Source organism: Somniosus microcephalus, chromosome 5 (genome assembly GCF_052327205.1).
Source record: "Somniosus microcephalus isolate GS21.2 chromosome 5, FLI_Smic_1.0, whole genome shotgun sequence".
Lineage (NCBI taxonomy): Eukaryota > Metazoa > Chordata > Chondrichthyes > Squaliformes > Somniosidae > Somniosus > Somniosus microcephalus.
The window spans coordinates 278,335,279-278,355,520 of record NC_140991.1 but is presented as its reverse complement, the minus strand read 5'-3'; the positions used below and the strand labels follow the sequence as shown (position 1 = coordinate 278,355,520).

General features: G+C 49.9%; 1 protein-coding gene across 3 annotated transcripts in view; it reads right to left on the bottom strand.

The window, feature by feature from the left end:
• LOC147117753 (catenin delta-2-like) overlaps window positions 1–17,741 on the bottom strand; it is a 1,234,825-nt gene extending 1,217,084 nt beyond the window's left edge. For 2 of the 3 annotated variants that reach the window (XM_085988992.1, XM_085988995.1), the window contains exon 1: window positions 17,320–17,741. In XM_085988992.1, the coding sequence (XP_085845118.1) occupies window positions 17,320–17,341 (22 nt within the window). In that variant the 5' untranslated portion in view covers window positions 17,342–17,741. The remainder of the gene's footprint in view (window positions 1–17,319) is intronic. The other variant, XM_085988993.1, reaches the window with a different exon arrangement.
• Between the last annotated feature and the right edge of the window lie 2,501 nt (window positions 17,742–20,242).

Below are 20,242 nucleotides of genomic sequence, written 5' to 3'. Positions count from 1 at the left end.
GGCACCACCCCACACCAACACCATAAAGCATCCCTACAATGCCCAAGCCATTCCTTTCACACTCATCAGCATTGCGGGGGGTACCGTTATGTCTCACCATTCACTGCAACTCACTAAGCCACTTCCAAAAGTGCACACAAATCTGTCCAGGAACACAAAGTGTTGAAAATAAAGATTTCAATGTTTGACAGCACATTAACAGAAACTTCACACGAACATTGGCTAAAACATACAAGTGCCTACCCTTGTGTATTGTTAGTTGGTATGATTGGACTAGAATGAGGGTGAGTGTGAGGGGTGGCTAGTGAGATGGGGATGTGATAGTGTAGATAGAGAGGGATGGGTGGAGGTGCACGGTAAGTTGGTGTGAGTAAGGATGTGCAGGAGTAGGGTCGGGAAGGCAGAGTGATGAGAATGTGATGACTGGCACAGCAGGATGAGGTTGAGTGTGGCTTTGCAGTAACGTTTCGTGATCTACTGAGATCATTGAAACGTTTGCGCCACTGCAGCCAGGTCCTCCTGACGACATCCCTGCTTGTGCCCTCCTGTGCAATGTGCAACCAGGCTGTGTTAGTTTCTTGGGGAGGGTTCTTCCGCCCATTGGAAGGCGTGCTGTGATGCCTCCATAAGCATATGGAGGGAGTCATGGGAGAGCCTGGGTGCAACCGTGCTTATCAGTGTTTGCAGCACCTCAATGCTGTAGAACACTGACAGCACAAATGTCAAAGTAAAGTTGCACAAAGTGCCTTTAAGGAAACCGGCTGATGATGCGTCATGAAATGACGTCATCAGACCCGCTTCCTTCAACTGGCCGGGAAACCCGTTGGGGGGGCTGAACAAACCCAATCAGGGGAAAGTCATGTTGGAGGCCGGCATGGAGCCAGCAGTGAGGCCGCGACCCGTCACCGACCTCGCCCACCACGGACCCGTCCAGGTAGGGGAAATCGCAGCCATCGTGTCTGTGCCAGGCCTTTGCTAGAGCAAATTAAAACTAATCTAACTGCCATGGTCTTTCCCCACAGCCTTGTATCTTCCTCTGCTTCAAATATTTATCCGCTCTTCCCTTAACTGACGCAGTGGGCTCTGCCTTAACTACTTCCTGTGGCAACGCATTCCATGCTCCAACAACTTTAATCTTAACCTCTCTCTGCACTCTCTTAATGTTGCTCTTAAATTGGAGGACCCCTCATCACTGGCTCCTCAAACAGAGAAAATGGTCTTCCTCTATACACCCTATCAAACCCCTTAATAATTTTAAAAGCCTCTATTGAATTTGCTCTTAATTTTCACTGCTCCAGTGAAAATAGTCCCAGTATGTTAAATCTCTCTTCACAACTGTAATCATCTCAGTGAATCTACATTGTACATTTTCTATAGTTTTAATTTCCATACTCTAAAGGGTGCCCAAAACTACACACACCACTGTGCCTCCTCATTGCCTCGTAAAAAAATATCTTTACCTCTTTGCTCTTGCGTTCTGTATCCCTATTTATAAAGCCCAAGCTGCCACTGACTTTTTTATGACTGCATCTACCTACACTCTCACCTTCAAGGAACTACAGTATTTATTTGCACCTCTAGGTCTCTCCTACATTACAATAGTGACTACACTTCAAAAGTACTTCATTGCCTCTAAAGCACTTTGGAACGACCTGAGGTCATGAAAGGCATTATATAAATACAAGTCCTTCTTTCTTTCTTTCTCTGTTGATCCATACCCATCAGCATCTTTCCATTGAGTTTATACTCCCAATCCTTGTTTAGCCTCCCAAAATGCATTACCTCACACTTCCCCACATTAACCCGCATTTGCCAGTTGCAAGCCCATTCTACCAACTTACCAATGTTCTCCGGAAGTGTTTTGCTGCCCTGGGAGGAGGGGTGGGGTAAGGTGGTAAGATAATTCAAACTGCTGCAGCATTATTTTGACAGAAGGCAGAATTTGCCCATGATGCTGATAAGGACCATCTTTTGTGCAAATGACTGGGACTGAATGATATTAAATGTAGGCCTTGATATCATCCCTGGGAAAGTGATGCTGCTGTTTAATAATGCATTCAACGAGGTTTAATAAGTTTACCTAAACATGTTTGAATGGAGTTTCTCAGTGTTACCAAACTCCAGTGACTCCACAATCAAGAGCATAACCACTATTCACAAAGAAAGTGTAGGACAGTCTGGTAGATGCAGCATTAATGCATTGCTCTGTCAATTCTGGAGTTTGGGGGTGGGAGTGGCATTGAACATCTCTTCTCACATGGCAGAACAGAGATTCATTTGGGCCGATGACACCTGTGGAGATCTCACTGATGGACTCCCCGTGGAGATCTCGCTGATGGACACCCGTGGAGATCTCGCTGATGGACACACCGCGGAGATCTCGCTGATGGTCACCCCGTGGAGATCTCGCTGATGGACCCCCGCGGAGATCTCGCTGATGGACACCCCGTGGAGATCTCGCTGATGGACACCCCGCGGAGATCTCGCTGATGGACACCCCGCGGAGATCTCGCTGATGGACACCCCGCGGAGATCTCGCTGATGGACCCCCGCGGAGATCTCGCTGATGGACACCCGCGGAGATCTCGCTGATGGACACCCGCGGAGATCTCGCTGATGGACACCCGCGGAGATCTCGCTGATGGACACCCCATGGAGATCTCGCTGATGGACAGCCGCGGAGATCTCGCTGATGGACACCCGCGGAGATCTCGCTGATGGACACCCTGCGGAGATCTCTCTGATGGACACCCCGTGGAGATCTCGCTGATGGACACCCTCGGAGATCTCGCTGATGGACACCCCGCGGAGATCTCGCTGATGGACACCCCGCAGAGATCTCGCCGATGGACACCCCGCGGAGATCTCGCTGATGGACACCCGCGGAGATCTCGCTGATGGACACCCGCGGAGATCTCGCCGATGGACACCCGCGGAGATCTCGCTGATGGACACCCGCGGAGATCTCGCTGATGGACACCCGCGGAGATCTCGCTGATGGACACCCCGCGGAGATCTCGCTGATGGACACCCCGTGGAGATCTCGCTGATGGACACCCCGCGGAGATCTCGCTGATGGACCCCCACGGAGATCTCGCTGATGGTCCCCGCGGAGATCTCGCTGATGGACCCCCGTGGAGATCTCGCTGATGGACACCCGAGGAGATCTTGCTGATGGACACCCGCGGAGATCTCGCTGATGGGCACCTGTGGAGATCTCGCTGAAGGACACCCCGCGGAGATCACGCTGACGGACACCCGCGGAGATCTCGCTGATGCACACCCCGCGGATGTCTCGCTGATGGAAACCCCGCAGAGATCTCGCTGATGGATACCTGCGGAGGCATGTGTGGTGCATCTCATTAGAACGATATGTTGTGTACATTTTCTTTGAAAGAACAATAAAAACATAATTAGGCATCACAATGATTACCACCTGATTGATCCTTTTGCTAATACATCCTGCATTGCGTCTACGATTCCTAAACATTTTTGACAAGGATCAGATTCATAACCAGCATTTCTGGACTGGCAATCGGCAATTAGTTTCCTTTTCCATCATTAGAGCCAAATTATTATGAAAGCAAGACAAGCGATCAGGGCGGAACTGAAGATTGAAATAAGCAGCAAAATTACAAGACCAATGGATGTTTCATTTGTTATCAACTGTCACATGTCAGGCTTGTATGCTTGCTGATGAAAGAGAGAGGCTGAAATAAAATCAAGGCAGAACTCTGTCATTCAATTGCTGAACTATGAAGGTTAAAATACCAGTTTGTTACAGAAAGAAGGACAGTCTCAAACCACTGCCTATTATTAAATTCTGTATGAAGCCTTGGATTGGACAGGCGGTTGAAACCTGGATGAGTAACAAAATGAAGAGTTAGGACTGCCCGGCAGAGCCTCATTAACAGTTAGCTCCATGTTTTTAAAAAAAGTTGATGACAAGCAGTCAGAGGTCAGTCATTCTGAAGATTCCAAATAAGGTAATATAAAGTAGCTGCCATCCTTTAGCCTCCAGCTGGTTGCTAATTAAACTCTCACTTCTTCAGAGACATCCATTCCACTGTGTCTAAAATGTACATCTTGTAGTGAACTAGTCACATGCTGAACATTCTAATTTGGTGCAGCTTCTTGAAAACCCAAGGCATTATCTTTGATCTCCCTCAAACACTTCCATTCTTAATTACTACATTTATTTTTGATCTCCAGTTTTAAAATCTGATGATTGTTTTTCTCTCTTTTAAAAAAGAATAAATTAAAATGCAACTAGTTTTGATAAGGGTCTGAAAGCTAGATGTTTCATTGAGGCTTCTTCGACAGAGCCTCCCAAACACATGACCTCTGCCACCTAACAGGACAGGGGAAGCAGGCACATGGGAACACCAACTCTTCCAGGTTTCCCTCCAAGTCACACACTATCCTGACTTGGACATATACAGCCACTCCTTCATTGTTCCTAGGTTGAAATCCTAGAACTCCCTACCTAGCAGCACTGTGGGAGTACCTTCACCACACGGACTGCAACGGTTCATGAAGGTGGCTCACCACCACCTTCTCAAGGGCAACTAAGAATGGGCAATAAATGCTGGCTTTGCTAGCAACATGCACGTCCCAAGAATGAATAAAAAATAATTTTAAAAATAGCTTCATCTCTGGCATTCACCCAAAAAAAGGCCTAAATTGAAACTGCGCTAATTAATCAAATTAAGTGGCGAGCTGCAATTTTACACAGTTACCATCAGAGACTCGCAGCCAGCTAGCAAATGAACCCCCAGAAATCAAAGGAATCTAGAATATCTGGCATCTTCCCAAAATATGGAAGGCACCATGACTCATTCTAATAGCCATATCTATATAATCAAAACTGCTATGGAAGAATTGCTTAAGTGGCGATGCTCTAAAATATTTAATTGAAAAAGAAAAATGGTAGCTGAGGATGAATATTTTTTAAGCTGGCTTAGAAGTTGGCAAGTGGAAATTATTGCGGAATCTCCATTTGCAATGAGCCAACTCTTAGGGGGAGAAATTTGGTATCGCCCCGTTTGGGGTGTAAGTATCGGCCGGGCGCGAAATTTTGCGCCCTGCGCAAATTATTGCCACCTACTGCTAAATTGGCCTCCTTCGCCCCAGGAGGTGATTGGAGCGCTAAAACAGGCGCTGCACGACTGTCTTAAGGCGCTAAGCCGGAGGAGCGAGGCGCTACCTCCGAGGGTGGGCGCAGCGCAGGTGCTGTCAGTTAGCGATTGCACACAGACACGCTGGCGCCGGTCAGCTCTTAAAGGGGAGGGTCAATCTTGACATACAGCCACACCCTGCGCATCGGAGCCCTGAATCTCGGCCTGGACTGACCTGTTGCCACATACTTAAGCCAAGGACCATGGAGAGGGCCAGGGAGCGAGCGCAGCGGTTCAGCGAGGGGGCCTTGGAGGCTCTGGTTGGTGCGGTGGAGCACAGGCGATCTCTCCTTTACCCGGACAGTGGCAGGAGGCCGCTGCCCAGCGACTATCGAAAAGCTTGGAGAGAGGTGGCTCACAGAGTGACCTCCAGCAGCATGGTGCCTAGGACCCCTGTGCAATGCAGGAAGAAGTTCAACGACCTCACTCGGGTCGTCAGGGTGAGTGCCCTTTTCAGAATGCTCTTCATCCCTGCATCACGACCTCACTTTATGGCCAAAGGGTCCTGAAAGCCCCAATGCCCAGCACTCATCCTGCACCTATGGCCCTTTCAGGAAACTCACACGCACATTCAGCACTTTGCACACTGTAAGGGCTATTCGACCATGGGAGGCATTGCAGCCAAGATCAGGGCTGCACACTGTAAGGGCTAATCGACCATGGGAGGCATTGCAGCCAAGATCAGGGCTGCACACTGTACTCAGACCCCGTCCTTTCTCTTGCAGGGCAAGCTGGCGCATAATAGGAGGCAGCAGCAATGGACCGGGGGAGGCCGGCCTCACCTTCAAGCCCTGACCGATCTGGAGCAGCGAGTCCAGCGGATTATGGCAGGCCGGATGCTTGGCCCCATCGCCACTGGAGATGCCGACCCTGTTATGGACAGCAATGGTAAGGTCATCACCTTTTTGACCTCTCTCCTTCCACTTGTTCCTCACACCAGCATCCTTTGCCACTTTCGAGCCAAATCAGTACATCGCAGCACTCATGCCTCCCTTGCTGCCACCCTGTCCTCACGCTAAAGCCACTCTTGTACCTCCCTGCTTTCAGATGCTGATTCACCAGGTGAGGAGGCGGGCCCTCAAGCTGCCACTGGGAGTGAATCTGAAGGCGAGGAGGAAGAGGAAGCCAGACCATCAGCGCAACCCTCTGCCGAGGCAGCCCATGGTCATATTGGGGACACGCCTTCCCTGGAGGGGAGCAGGGGGGAATGGTCTGATGAGGGTGAAGTTCCAGGACCCAGCGGGCTGCAGCAACATGAGGGGGGTAGGGAAACACAGGGGCCTTGATTGTCCAGGACTTCGGCGCAGCACAGGCGGCTGCCACGCAATTGCTAAGTGCTGGTCTCATGCAGACGCAGACTGAGGCCACACGGGCACTGACTGCTGCCACCCTCGCTGGATCGGGCAGGATTCCCCGGGGCCCTCACCGCGCCGCAGCAGGCCAGCAATCTGTGCTCCAGCAGATTGCTCCGCATGCTGCAGTGCTGCCCCGTGGGAGTGCCAGTGTGTCGGCCGAACAGGGAGTTGCTGTCCTCTCTCAGGATGAGAGCATTCCTGCTGCCAGCACTGTCACTTCTCCACTGCAGCTGCCACCACCTGTAGGACAGACTGCTGCCGCCCATGCAGAGTTGGAGCAGTCAGCAGCCGGGCCCTCCAGGCCCAGAGCTGGTCCAGGTCGTCCCTCAAGCGCATCTGCAGTCTCAGTTTCTGACACTCAGCAGCCTTCCCCCAGCCTTGCTGCAGCCACTGGAGTCCCATTATGGAGGAGCTGCAGGGTGGGAAGGGGCCAATCTCGCAAGCGAAGCAGATCACCCTCGAAGGGCAAAAAGTAGGAGGTGTGGCAAAATGTTGTTAATTGTTTTATTGAAGGCTGATGATCGTGGTCATAATTTTGTTACTGTTTTGGTCATTGTCTCCAGGTTGTGAGAGCCAGTTATGTGATTGACTGTTTTTTTGGGGGTTTCTTACTATTACTTTGTCATGCGGGAAGGGTACACAGTTTGTTAAATAAAGAAGTGTCTTTATTCAGAATGTGCATGTTTGCTCTTTGAACTAATTGTTGCCTTGACCGGCTTAGGGGTTGTGGCACGGTTCCATTCAAGTTCTTTGAATGGCAGAAGCCTTTCCCTCAGAGGGGGCCTAGAAGCGACTTGCTATAACCCGCTGACGGACGGCCCTTGCACTTTGTGCCTCCCTCCCGTCTTGGTGCTGCTGCTCCTCCTCCTCCTCTGCTGGTGCTTCAATGTCCGGTGGCATTGGCTGGGTCCTGAGGATTGCCAGGTTATGCAGCATGCAGTACACAACAACGAAGTGGGAGACTCGCTCAGGCGGGTACTGAAGGGCTCCTCCGGAATGGTCCAGACAGCGGAACCGTTGCTTGAGCATGCCGATTGTGTGCTCAATGATGTTCCTGGTAGCTTGATGGCTCTCATTGTATCGTTCTTCAGCAGGGGTGCTGGGCGAACAGAGCGGGGTCATCAGCCAGGTGCACAGAGGATAGCCCTTGTCCCCGAGAAGCCAGCCTCCTGAGTGAGCCTGGGCCTCGAAAAGGTCTGCCACAGAAGTCTGGCGCAGGATGAAGGCGTCGTGGCTGCTGCCTGGAAAGTGGGCATTGACAGGGAGTATCAGCTGTCTGTGGTCACAGACCAACTGGACGTTCAACGAATGGAACCCCTTTCGGTTGCGGAAATCCTCGGCATTCTCTTGCGGCACCTGCAAAGCCACATGCGTGCAGTCAATGGCGCCCTGCACCATGGGGAAGCCTGCTATTCTTGCAAAGCCCATTGCGCGTTCTTGCTGCTTGTCCGGGGTCATGGGGAAGGAGATGTACTGTCGTCTCCTTTCAAAGAGGGCATTTGTTACCTGACAGATGCAGCAATGCACCGCGAACTGGGAGATATTGGCAATGTCCCCAGTAGCGGATTGAAAGGAGCCGGTGGCATAGAAGTTGAGAGCCACTGTTACCTTCACTGCCACCGACAGAGACGTCCTGCTCCTCAGTTGAGGCTGCAGATCTGGCTGAAGCAGGTGGCAGAGCTCAGTAACCACTTCCTTGCTGAATCGCAGCCTCCGAAAACACTGCTCCTCAGACATATTGACGTTCCCATCCATTGCAGCCTCCATAGTATGTGGCCACTCAAAGTTATGCCAGTGAAAAAGCAAAGCAATTACAAAGTTCTGGTCAGAAGCCAAAAGTACCTCAGCGAGTGCTGACTCAATGCAGAAATTTCTCTCCCTTTGTCTCTCTGCAAATCCCTCTCTCTCTCTCAGAAGGAGTGGTCCAAAAATGGATACCACAAAGAAGCCAGGAAGAGCCCCCTTTAAATAGCGCCCCCCCAGCCCCACAGCGACTGGGAACCGTTCCAGTCAACCTGTCATTGGGAGCGACAGGCGGAAAGGAGGGGGGCGCCACTAAATTTCCGGTCCGGGGTGCCCCAAGGGCGTTGCACTCTGAAATGACGTCAAGATCTGCATGCGCAGCTGAGCGGGCGTTGCGGTTTAGCGCCGCCGCTAAATGTCTGCTCAATTTCGCGAGAGGTTCATGTATCGCCGCGCCTGGGCGCTAGCTGGTTCGCGCCCCACTTATCGCCCTCTTAAGGCGCTAATGGGTGGCGCAACCAACTGAATTTCTCCCCCTTAGAGTTTGTACAGAATGGCAGCAGCAAAGGATTAGCACCTTTCACAACTAAAATATTTCAAATTGCATTAGTTCAACAACAACAACTTGCATTTATACAGCACCTTTATCGCAGTAAAACGTTCCAATGCGCTTCACAGGAGCGATACCAGACAAAGATTTGACACCGAGCCACATAAAGAGATATTAGGACAGGGGTCTTGGACCTTAAGAGAGAGAGAGAAATAGAGATGCAGAGAGGTTTAGGGAGGGAATTCCAGAGCTCAGGGCCTAGGCATGAAGGCATGGACGCCCATGGTGGAGCGATGAAAATTGAGGATGCTGAAGAGGTCAGAATTCGAGGAGTGCAGAGGTCTCAGAGGGTTGTAGGGCTGGAGAAGGTTACAGAGATATGAGGGGCGAGGCCATTGAGGTAATTGATAACAAGGTTGAGAATTTTAAAATGGAGGCGTTGCTGGACCGGGAGTCAATATAGGTCAGCGAGCACAGGGGTGATCGGTGAACGAGACCTGGTATGGGTTAGGATACGGGCAGCAAAGTTTCCACTCATTTCCGCAATGCATGCTGGTCAACAGATGCCAGTTCAGTCTCAAATTAGTCGAGATGATCAATCAGAGACCAAACAAATTTTGGATTCATGGACGAGGGAAAAAAACTCAACATGGGCTGGCCTATTATAAAACAGAAAAATCCTCAACAACACATTAGGGGCTGAATTTTGCCAGTGCTCAGAGTGCAGGTTCGGAGGCAGGTCCGCTATCAAAACAGCAGTGATTGACAGTGGGGCAGAAGTCCGCTCTGAACCCGCCTCCTTGTTAATTTCCCAAGTGCTGGCTCTGCCTGTGGTTTGCAGACCCGGCATTAAGTGGCGGGTCAGGCAACTGAGATACTTAAGAGGCTGCTTAAAGGTATTTAAGCAGCATTTTATCAGGTCCTAACGATTTTTCCATGTTTTTTATGAGGTTCCCGGCGCTCGGGGATCACGTCAGGTAAGTGTCGGGTTCTCAATGACTCTGCATTGCTGTGAATAGTTGACAGCTGCAAAAGTGGTATAAAAGCTACCATTTTACAGCTGTTCAATTTCCAATCTTAGAAACGAGCCTTCAGGATTTGGAATACACTTTTCAGCTTTATGGAGGTTTGAAGTGTTTGGAGCAAACTCTCTATCCAGTGTCACCTCCTTGGAGCAACCTGTCTCACCATTGACAGATAGCTCTGTCATCTCAACTTCAGCTGCCATCTATTCCATCAGCATTGGTGCCCTTGAAAAAAATCTCTCCTTGGTCGTCAGAACCCTACCACAATCAGCCGCAACACCAACATCACCAGGCACACCAGCAGCACCAACAACAACACCAACCTGCTCCGCAATAACCTGATGCTGCACAGGACACAGGGCATCAGCACCCGACCACATTGCTGCCTGGGACACCAGGGATGGCCTCACCATGGCCAGATTTACTTCTCTTGATGCTGTACACCCTGGCTGCCACATGATGCGCCAGGTTGGCACCATCCCAAACCTACACCATAAAGCATCCCTATAATGCCCAAGCCATTCCTTTCATACTCATCGCCATTGTGGGGGGGGGGGGTTCGCTTATGTCTCACCATTCACTGCAACTCACTAAGACACTTCAAAAGGTGCACACAAATCTGTCCAAGAACGCAAAGTGTGCAAAATAAAGATTTCAATGTTTGACACCACATTAACAAAACCTTCACATGAACATTACATACAACACCCAAGTGCCTACCCTTGTGTAATGTTAGTTGGTATGATTGGACTAGGATGAGGGTGAGTGTGAGGGGTGGCTAGTGAGATGGGGAAGTGATAATGTAGATAGAGAGGGATGGGTGGAGGTGCAAGGTAAGTTGGTGCGAGTAAGATTTTTTTTTTATTCGTTCATGGGATGTGGGCGTCGCTGGCAAGAACAGCATTTATTTATTTGCAGCACCTCAATGCTGCAGAACACGGACAGCAGAACTGTCAAAATCAATTTGGACATGGCCCCTTTAAGGAAACTGGCTGATGACGCGTCATCAAACGACGTTATCAGACTCGCATCCTATTAATTATGTGGCACCTTGCAGGGTTTGCTTAAGAAGCCCTATTAATGTAAAATCTTGTTGGAGGCTGGGATCGAGACAGATGCAAGGTCCCCACACGCCACGGACATCGCCCACCACGGACCAGCCGAGGTTGGAAAAATCCAGCCCTCGGTGTCAGCCATGGCTCAGTGGTGGCACTCTTGACTCTGAGTGAGAAGGTTGTGGGCTCATGTTCCACTCCAGAAACATGAGCACAAAATCTAGGCTGACACTCCACTGCATTACTGAGGGAGTGCTGCACTGTCGGAGGTGTCATCTTTCGGATGAGATGTTAATCTGAGGCCCCGTCTGTCCTCTCAGGTGGACGCAAAAGATCCCACTGCATTATTTCAGAGAGCAAGCAAGTTCTCCCTGGTGTCCTAGCCAACATCTATCCTTCAACCAACTTCACTAAAAAACATATTATCTGGTCGTTATCAGATTGATGTTTGTGGGACCTTGCTGTGTGCAAATCGGCTCCAGCATTTCCTACAATGGTGACTTCACTTCAAAAGTACTTAATTGGCTGTAAAGTGCTTCGGGACATCCTGTGGTCATTAAAGACACTATGGGGGAGAAATTCGGTATCACCCCATTTGGGGCGCAATTATCGGCCGGGTGCAAAGATTAGCGCCTGGCGCTAATTATCGCCTCCGACAGCAAACTTGGCTTTTATCGCCCCTGGAGGTGATTGGAGCGCTAAATCAGGCGCTACACAACTCTCTTAAGGCGCTAAGGCCGAGGAGCGAGGCGCTACCTCAGAGGGCGGGCACAGTGCAGGTGCTGTCAGTTAGCGATTGAACACAGACACACTGGCGCCGGTCAGTTCTTAAAGGGGAGGGTCGATCTTGCTCTGCAGCCACACCCTGCTCAGTGGAGCCTTGACTCTCGGCCTGGGCAGACCTGTGGCTAAATCTAGCAGCCAGGCACTATGGAAAGGGCCAGGGAACGAGCGCAGCGTTTCTGCGAGTGGGCTTTGGAGGCTCTGGTTTGCGGGGTGGAGCGCAGAAGATCCATTCTGTACCCAGAGAGTGGCAGGAGGCCTTTGCCAAGCGAGTACAGGAAAGTGTGGAGGGAGGTGGCTCAGAGAGTGTCCTCAAGCAGCATGGTGCCTAGGACCCAGGTGCAATGTAGGAAAAAGTTCAACGACCTCACTCGGGTCGTCAGGGTGAGTGCCTTTTTTTCAAAACCTCTTCATCCCTCCATCTCCACCTCACTTTATGGCCAGATGGTCTTGAAAGCCCCAATGACCAACAGCCATCCAACACCTATGGCCCTTTCATGAAACACACATGCACATTCCACACTTTGCATACAGTAAGGGCTATTCAACCATGGGAGGCATTTCAGGCAAGATCAGGGCTGCATAGTTACTCAGACGCTGTCCTTTTTCTTGCAGGCCAAGCTGTCTCATAATAGGAGACAGCAACAACCGACCGGTGGAGGGCGGCCTCACCTTCAAGCCCTCAGCGATCTTGAGCAGCGCGTCCACAGGATTGTGGCAAGCCGGGTGATTGGGCCCGTCGCCACTGGAGACGCCGACCCCATTCTGGAAAGCAATGGTAAGGTCATCACCTTTTTGTCCTCTCTCCTTCCACTTGTTCCTCACAACAGCAGCCTTTGGCACTTTCAATCCAAATCACTAAATCGCTGCACTCATGCTTCCCTTGCTGCCACCCTGTCCTCACGCTAAAGCCACTCTTGTACCTCCCTGCTTTCAGATGGTGATTCACCAGGTGAGGAGACGGGCGCACAAGCTGCCAGTGAGAGTGAAGCTGAAGGCGAGGAGGAAGAGGAAGCCGGACCATCAGTGCCACCCTCTACCGAGGCAGCCCATGCCCATACTGAGGACATGCCTTCCCTGGAGGGGAGCAGGGGGGAATGGTCTGATGAGGGTGAAGCTCCAGGACCCAGCGGGCTGCAGCAACGCGAGGGGGGTAGGGAAGCTTGGGGGCCTTCTCCCCGGACGGAGAGTATGGCCTCGAGTCCTGCTGCACTGAACGCAGATGAGGAGTGGGTCCTCGCTGAAATGAGCGCCCAGGCGGAGCAAAGGCACACTGAGCTCATGGCTGCAGTGGCAAGAATGCCCGAATCCATTGAATCACTGGCAAGGAATGTGGAGCACCTCGCTGTAGCACAGGCGGCTGCCACGCAAATGCTAAGTGCTGCAATGCAGTCAGTGACTGGTCTCATGCAGACACAGATTGAGGCCACGCGAGCACTGACTGCTGCCACCATCGCTGGATCGGGCAGATTTCCCCGGGGCTCTCACCGCGCCGCAGCAGGCCAGCAATCTGTGCTCCATCAGATTGCTCCGGATGCTGAAGTGCTGCCCCGTGGAAGTGCCAGTGTGTCGGTCGAGCAGGGAGTTGCTGTCCTCTCTCAAGATGACAGCATTCCTGCTCCCACCACTGGCACTTCTCCACTGCAGTTGCCACCACCTGTAGGACAGACTGCTGCCGCCCATGCAGAGTTGGAGCAGTCAGCAGCCGGGCCCTCCAGGCCTAGAGCTGGTCCAGGCCGTCCCTCAAGGGCATCTGCAGTCTCAGTTTCTGACACTCAGCAGCCTTCCCCCAGCCTTGCTCCAGCCACTGGGGTCCCATTACGGAGGAGCTGTAGGGTGGGAAGGGGGCAATTTTGCAAGGGAAGCAGATCACCCTCGAAGGGCAAAAAGTCGGAGGTGTGGCAATATGTCTTTCATTGTTTTATTGAAGGCCGAGGTTCGTGGTCAAATTTTTGTTACTGTTTTGGACATTGTCTTCAGGTTGTGAGAGCCAGTTATGTGAATGACTGTTTTTTTGTGTTTTATTCTATTACTTTGTCATGAGGAAATGAGACACAGTTTGTGAAATAAAGAAGTGTCTGTATTCAAAATGTGCATGTTTGGTCTTTGCACTCATTGTTGCCTTGACCGGCTTATGGTTTGCGGGATGGTTTCATTCAGGTTGTTTGAATGGCAGAAGCCATTCCCTCAGAGGGGGCCTAGAAGCGATTTGCTATGAGCCTTTGACGGATGGCCCTTCCACTTTGTGCCTCCCTCCCACCTTGGTGCTGCTGATGATCATCCTCCTCATCTTCCTCCTCCTCCTCTGCTGGTGCTCCAATGTCTGCTGGCATTGGCTGGGTCCTGAGGATTGCCAGGTTATGCAGCATGCAGCACACAACAACGAAGTGGGAGACTCGCTCAGGCGAGTACTGCAGGGTTCCTCCAGAATGGTCCAGACAGCAGAACCGTTGCTTGAGCACACCGATTGTGTGCTCAACGATGTTCCTGGTAGCTTGATGGCTCTCGTTGTATCGTAGCTCAGCATGGGTGCTGGGCGAACGGAGCGGTGTCATCAGCCAGGTGCACAGAGGATATCCCTTGTCCCCAAGAAGTCAACCTCCTGGGTGATGCGGTGCCTGGAAAAGGTCTGCCACAGAAGTCTGGCGCAGGATGAAGGCATCATGGCTGCTGCCTGGAAAGTGGGCATTGACAGCGAGTATCAGCTGTCTGTGGTCACAGACCAACTGGACGTTTAAGGAATGGAAGCCCTTTCGGTTGCGGAACTCCTCAGCATTCTCTTGCGGTGCCCGCAAAGCCACATGCGTGCAGTCAATGGCGCCCTGCACCGTGGGGAAGCCCGCTATCCTAGCAAAGCCCATTGCGCGTTCTTGCTGCTTGTCCGGGGTCATGAGGAAAGAGATGTACTCTCGTCTCCTTTTAAAGAGGGCATTTGTTACCTGACGGATGCAGCAATGCACCGCGAACTGAGAGTTATTGGTGATGTCCCCAGTAGCTGATTGAAATGAGCCGGTGGCATAAAAGTTGAGAGCCACTGTTATCTTCACTGTCACTGACAGAGACGTCCTGCTCCTCAGTTGAGGCTGCAGATCTGGCTGAAGCAGGTGGCACAGCTCAGTGACCACCTCCTTGCTGAATCGCAGCCTTCGCAAACACTGCTCCTCAGACATATTAATGTAGGAGAACTGTTGGCGAAAAACCCTGGGAGGGTAAGGTCTCCTGTACCGAGGCCTGTTGGCTCTCCTCCGTCTGGCCATGATTGCCATTCTCTCTCTGCGTCTCTGTGCCCTCCGAATGTGATGGAGAAGGACGACGTTCCCATTCATTGCAGCCCCCATAGTATCTGGCCAATCAAAGTTATGAAGGTCAAAAAGCAAAGTACCTGCAAAGTTATGGTCAGAAGCCAAAACTACCTCAGACAGCGTTGATTCAATGCAGAAGTCTCTCTTTCTCTCTTTTATCTCTCTGCAAATCTCTCTCTCTCTCTCAGAATGAGTGGTGCAAAAATGGCTACCACACAAAAGCCAGGAAGAGGCCCCCTTTAAATAGCGCCCCCCCCAGCCCCACAGCGACTGGGAAGTGTTCCAGTCAACCTGTCGTTGGTAGCGCCAGGCGGAAAGGAGGGGGGCGCCACTGAATTTCCGGTCCAGGGCGCCCCAAGGGCGTTGCACTCTCGAATGACGTCAAGATCTGCGTGCGCAGGAGATCGGGCAGTATTGTTTAGCGCCGCCGCAAAATGTCCGGTCAATTTCGCGAGAGGCGCAGATATCGCCGCGCCCGGGCGCTAATTGGTTTGCACCCAACTTAGCGCCCTCTTAAGGTGCTAACGGGTGGTGCAACCAACTGAATTTTTCCCCCTATATAAATGCAAGTCTTTCTTTTTTCGTTTAACATGGGCTTGCCTAAGATAAAACCGATAGGGAAAACCTCCAACAGGTTTGGATATCACTAGTTCAGCAATTGTACAAGGCCAACCATAAATTGACAGAAAGCTGATATTTTTCTTATGACATGTGTAACGAAGTAGTGCTTTCATTAGACCAATGTTGCCAGTGATTAGGCAAAAATGAATTAGAAGTTCTTGATTTATCATCTCATTTCAAATCATTTTGATGAGGCAAAGTCCAATGCTGAAGCAAACTGCTGAGATAACGCATAAACATTCCCTGAAGTAGCTAAGGTGCGATTCACAATCTCTTGCCAACCTTAATGGGCAATGAATCAGATTGCACTCATTATGGGCACTTCATTAGTCCTTTGCTTCGATATTAGAAGGAGCACATCACAATCACAGAACATACCCTTTATGGGCAAGGAGGGGAAGGTCTTGGAAAATAAGTTCAGCCCCACGTATGCATAACTCGTATCAAGTCAACATGGATCAATATTCACAGCCGTAACAGAGATTTGTGGCTCACAGGATCTCATCCTCTTGAATGGAGATAGTGTGGCAGCAGTGGGAAAACCAAAAAGGGAATAAATAACATAAGCGCAAAGGTCTTTCAGGTCATTATTACCATCAGATTGTTGCATTGTGGTTCTACCGTCCATTCAATGTTAACTAAACCCAATAGTAAAGCAATCCTTCTCATTAAATGATTCACTTTTCAATATAGTTTTAATCTAACAGCTATGCTATATGGTTTCTAACTCTTTATGATTCGAGAATGCCGTGCTGGCTTATTTGGGACATTAGAGTATTGTCATCACTTGGTAAGGAAAAGCCACAATGTTATTTGATGAGTGTTGCTAGTGTGCAATTTGACCACGTTATAAAGTTTGCCAAGTGGAATGATCACATCATGCACTTATCACGAGTTCTGAACAGAAAGATTCTTTCTCACCAAAAGAGCAGCTCTCTGTCAAGGCCCCCTCTGAGCCACTGAATTGATTCTACTTCAGAATGTATTTTGAGATTACTCATGGGACCTAGTGTGCCGGAAATAACAAAAGATGTTCCTACTAGTTTTCTGGCATCGTATGAACATTGTTGACTGGGACAAATATATCTCCTTGCCAAGCACTATGGGAAAGTCATGTCACCGGTCCACTTGTGGATAAGGTGACATCACAAGGTTAATAGGAAGCATCACTGTTCAATGATGCCTTACACCCATAATTCTCTACAGAAAAAGCACTTGTCATTACAACCCAGGAAGCTAAAGTGGTCTTGACTAAAGAAATAGCATACACTTCAGCAAAAACAATGAAAGGGAAAGTGGCTAATGTAATTAAAGGTTTAACTTAAAAAGATTTTAATTTGGTTGTCCTTTTAAATTCCAAAATGGTCTTTTCATACTGCAGAATGAGACTGAACAAATTTACACTATAACAGAGATCTGACCACAGCTCTCAACCTAGATGGTCTTGGTTGAACAGGTCGTGAAAAAAGTCAATTAGGTACACAAGAACACCAGTGCAGTTCTTTAAATTAATTATGCATTCTTTTTCCCCAAACAGCAGAATCCCTGTTATTTAAAGAATTCATAATTCAGAACCTTAATCAGCAGCAATTGCATTTCATACACACTGAGTTCAAAGGAGTAAAATTACTTTTATTTTCCTTTTAAAATTGGTGCTATCAAGACAAGTTTGTTTTGGGAATCGAACTGTCTAACACGGTCAGCTTACCTCCTGCTGTTGGCAAAGCCATGGGGTAGACTGGTGTCAGAATCAGCGAAGGTGTCTGTGGCCATTCACATGCTCTTCCTGCTGGAGAAAGAATACATAGAGGTGAGTAGTGTCATAGGATAGGGCGGAATAGGCAAAATACTATTGCAGAAAACTCTAAAATAATTTATATTAACACTACTTGTTCGCTATTCAGCTGCACACCACCACATTCAGACTTTTGGTTTTAATTTTACCCTTTTTCCATACAATTGACCTAATTTTTCTCTCACAAAGGTAAGACTTTTACTCTATACAGTGGGAAGTGGATATTGCTGCATGTACTAGAAAAATCACTTACTTCCCAACCCATCGCGTGTTACTCAAAGAAGTAAATGACAGGGCTGGAAAAATTAGAGGAAACCTTTTTCCAATGTTCCATAAAAATACATTGTTGTAAAAATGTAAATTAAATCCACATCATTCCAAATTCCTTTCAGAAATGCCTGGACGGGAAATCTGTAGTTTGCCAAATTAGTACAAGGAGAGGCTGGGAGGAGGAAGCCATGCCGTATTGCTGTGCTGCATCTTTTTTTATTCATTCCTGGGATGTGGGCGTCGCTGGCAAGGCCAGCATTTATTGCCCATCCCTAATTGCCCTTGAGAAGGTGGTGGTGAGCCGCCTTCTTGAACCACTGCAGTCCGTGTGGTGAAGATACTCCCACAGTGCTGTTAGGGAGGGAGTTCCAGGATTTTGACCCAGCGATGATGAAGGATCGGTGATATACTTCCAAGTCAGGATGGTGTGTGACTTGGAGGGGAACTTGGAGGTGGTGGTGTTCCCATGCGCCTGCTGCCCTTGTCCTATTAGGTGGAAGAGATCACGGGTTTGGGAGGTGCTGCCGAAGAAGCCTAATAGTCGGCTGCAGAATGGCATTCACAGAGGCATGGCATCAGCCCACTGGACCGGGAATGGCATGTCGCATCTGGTGGGAAATCCGAAGATGATGGTGGGGAGGGGGTGGAAGTGGAATAAGCAGGTAAAACCAAATGCTCTTTAAGCGCTTTGGTGAATCGTGTATCCTCTGTGACTGTTTAATACTATCGGGCAGACAGCCAAGTGTGGTTAACTGAATTTTTCTGACACTTCTTCCATATTGCGTCTTTCTTAGTTATGAGGGATTTTGAAACTGGCTGAACAATCATTACTTGAGTGTCCTCTGAACATAAAAACTTGACTTCACAGTTGAAAAATAAGTGCTTTCCAACACGGTGTTTTATAACCACATTGAGAATACACAAAGGGCTGGGGTCGTGTCATCCGCTTTTCGTGTTATCCACCCGATTCCAAATCGCTGTGGGAGATTGGTGCGATTTTCACATAATTGGGCAATTGAGTTCCAGCGTGTGGGAACCCCTGGCCCAATTAGTTTTTTCAGTCTGAAACTCGCCTCCGATGACGTCATCATTGCTGCTGCATTTAAGGTCTGCAAGAAGCCTTGCTTCTTCCGCAGACTGCCAACCTTTTGGCCTTTGCAGTGAGAGGGACCTGGAGGTAGAATGAGCAGTGGGAGACCTAAGTCTGCTCCCAGATTTGATGACATCGCCCTGCAAGCTTTGGTGGAGGGAGCAAGAGCTAGTAAGGAGGTGCTCTTCCCTTCTTCAGGGAGGAAGAAGCCTCCCCAGCAGATGAAGGTTGTGTGGGTCCAGGTGGCCCAGGAGGTGAACTCGTTGTCCCTCATCCGCAGAACCTGGCTTCAGTGCAGGAAGAGGTTTCATGACCTTCTGCGCACTGGAAAAGTGAGTATGACTTTGCCATCACCCTCAATCTGATCCCCATTGTCTCTCCTCACCAGCACTCAGATTTAGCAACCTCTTCCTCCACATCCCACTTGACACTGAAATCGTTACCCATTCCCTCTCTCTCTATGGTCACATTCACCTAACTATTTGACTATGCAGCCCTCATACTCCCTATCACTGTGATGCTATGAAAACAACTTACAAAACACAGGGAGGACCCTTGGTCTTGCCAACTTACTCCATCTTTGTCTCCTTCTAAGCATCTATGCTATCGATTCTCTACACTCACTCCTTCATTCTCACTCAAACTCCACTTGTCTCCCTCATTGCAGGAAAAGAGAGCTCACAATAAGAGGGAAAGAGCGAGGACAGGAGGAGTGCCACCCTCAGTAGCCCACCTCACCCCTTGGGAGAAGGCGGTCCTGGAGATAGTGGGACTCAAGGACGATGTGCAAGTGGGGAACGGACAGACAGGTGCATCAGGGAAAGCTGGTGACAGAATAGTTTTTCATCTCTCTCATTGACATTGCATGAGTCGCTGATAATGATTCTGAAGCTCTAACAGATGAACTTATGATCATCTGCAATATGCAATGTGCATGTAACCTTGGCTTCACATCTCTGACTCTTTCCTTTACTTCCCCACAGGACCATCGCAAGCAACCGTCCCCACTATCCAGGAGGAACAGCCTGAGCCTCCAGACTCCTCAGAGGAGGGCGCAGCATCAGCAGAATTCAGCCAACCAGCGCAGACACTCGCACCTCGGTGGGACCATCGCGAGATAGAGTAGTGTTGTCACCTGGTGTATCACAGCTCACAAGTGAGCATCAGCAGATTGTGGAGACAGGGACAGCAGTGGAGAGTCCTAGTCGGAGGGCGCAGGACTCTCCCAGCTCGGCTCAGCTGCATGTCGACCCTCTGCCTCTGGGTCCATCCACAAGAACAGTGGTGCTGGAACTCCAGGAACAGGTGCAGGAGTCTCTGGCAGGTTTTGTCTCCAGGGTCACTGCGAGTGTGGAGCGAATGGAGGAGTCCATCGTGAACATGAGCAGAGCCTTTGTGGAGTCATTGGCGCATGAACGCAGCACCATGGAAAGGATGGCAACCTCCATGGAAAGGATGGCTACAGTAGACGAGAGG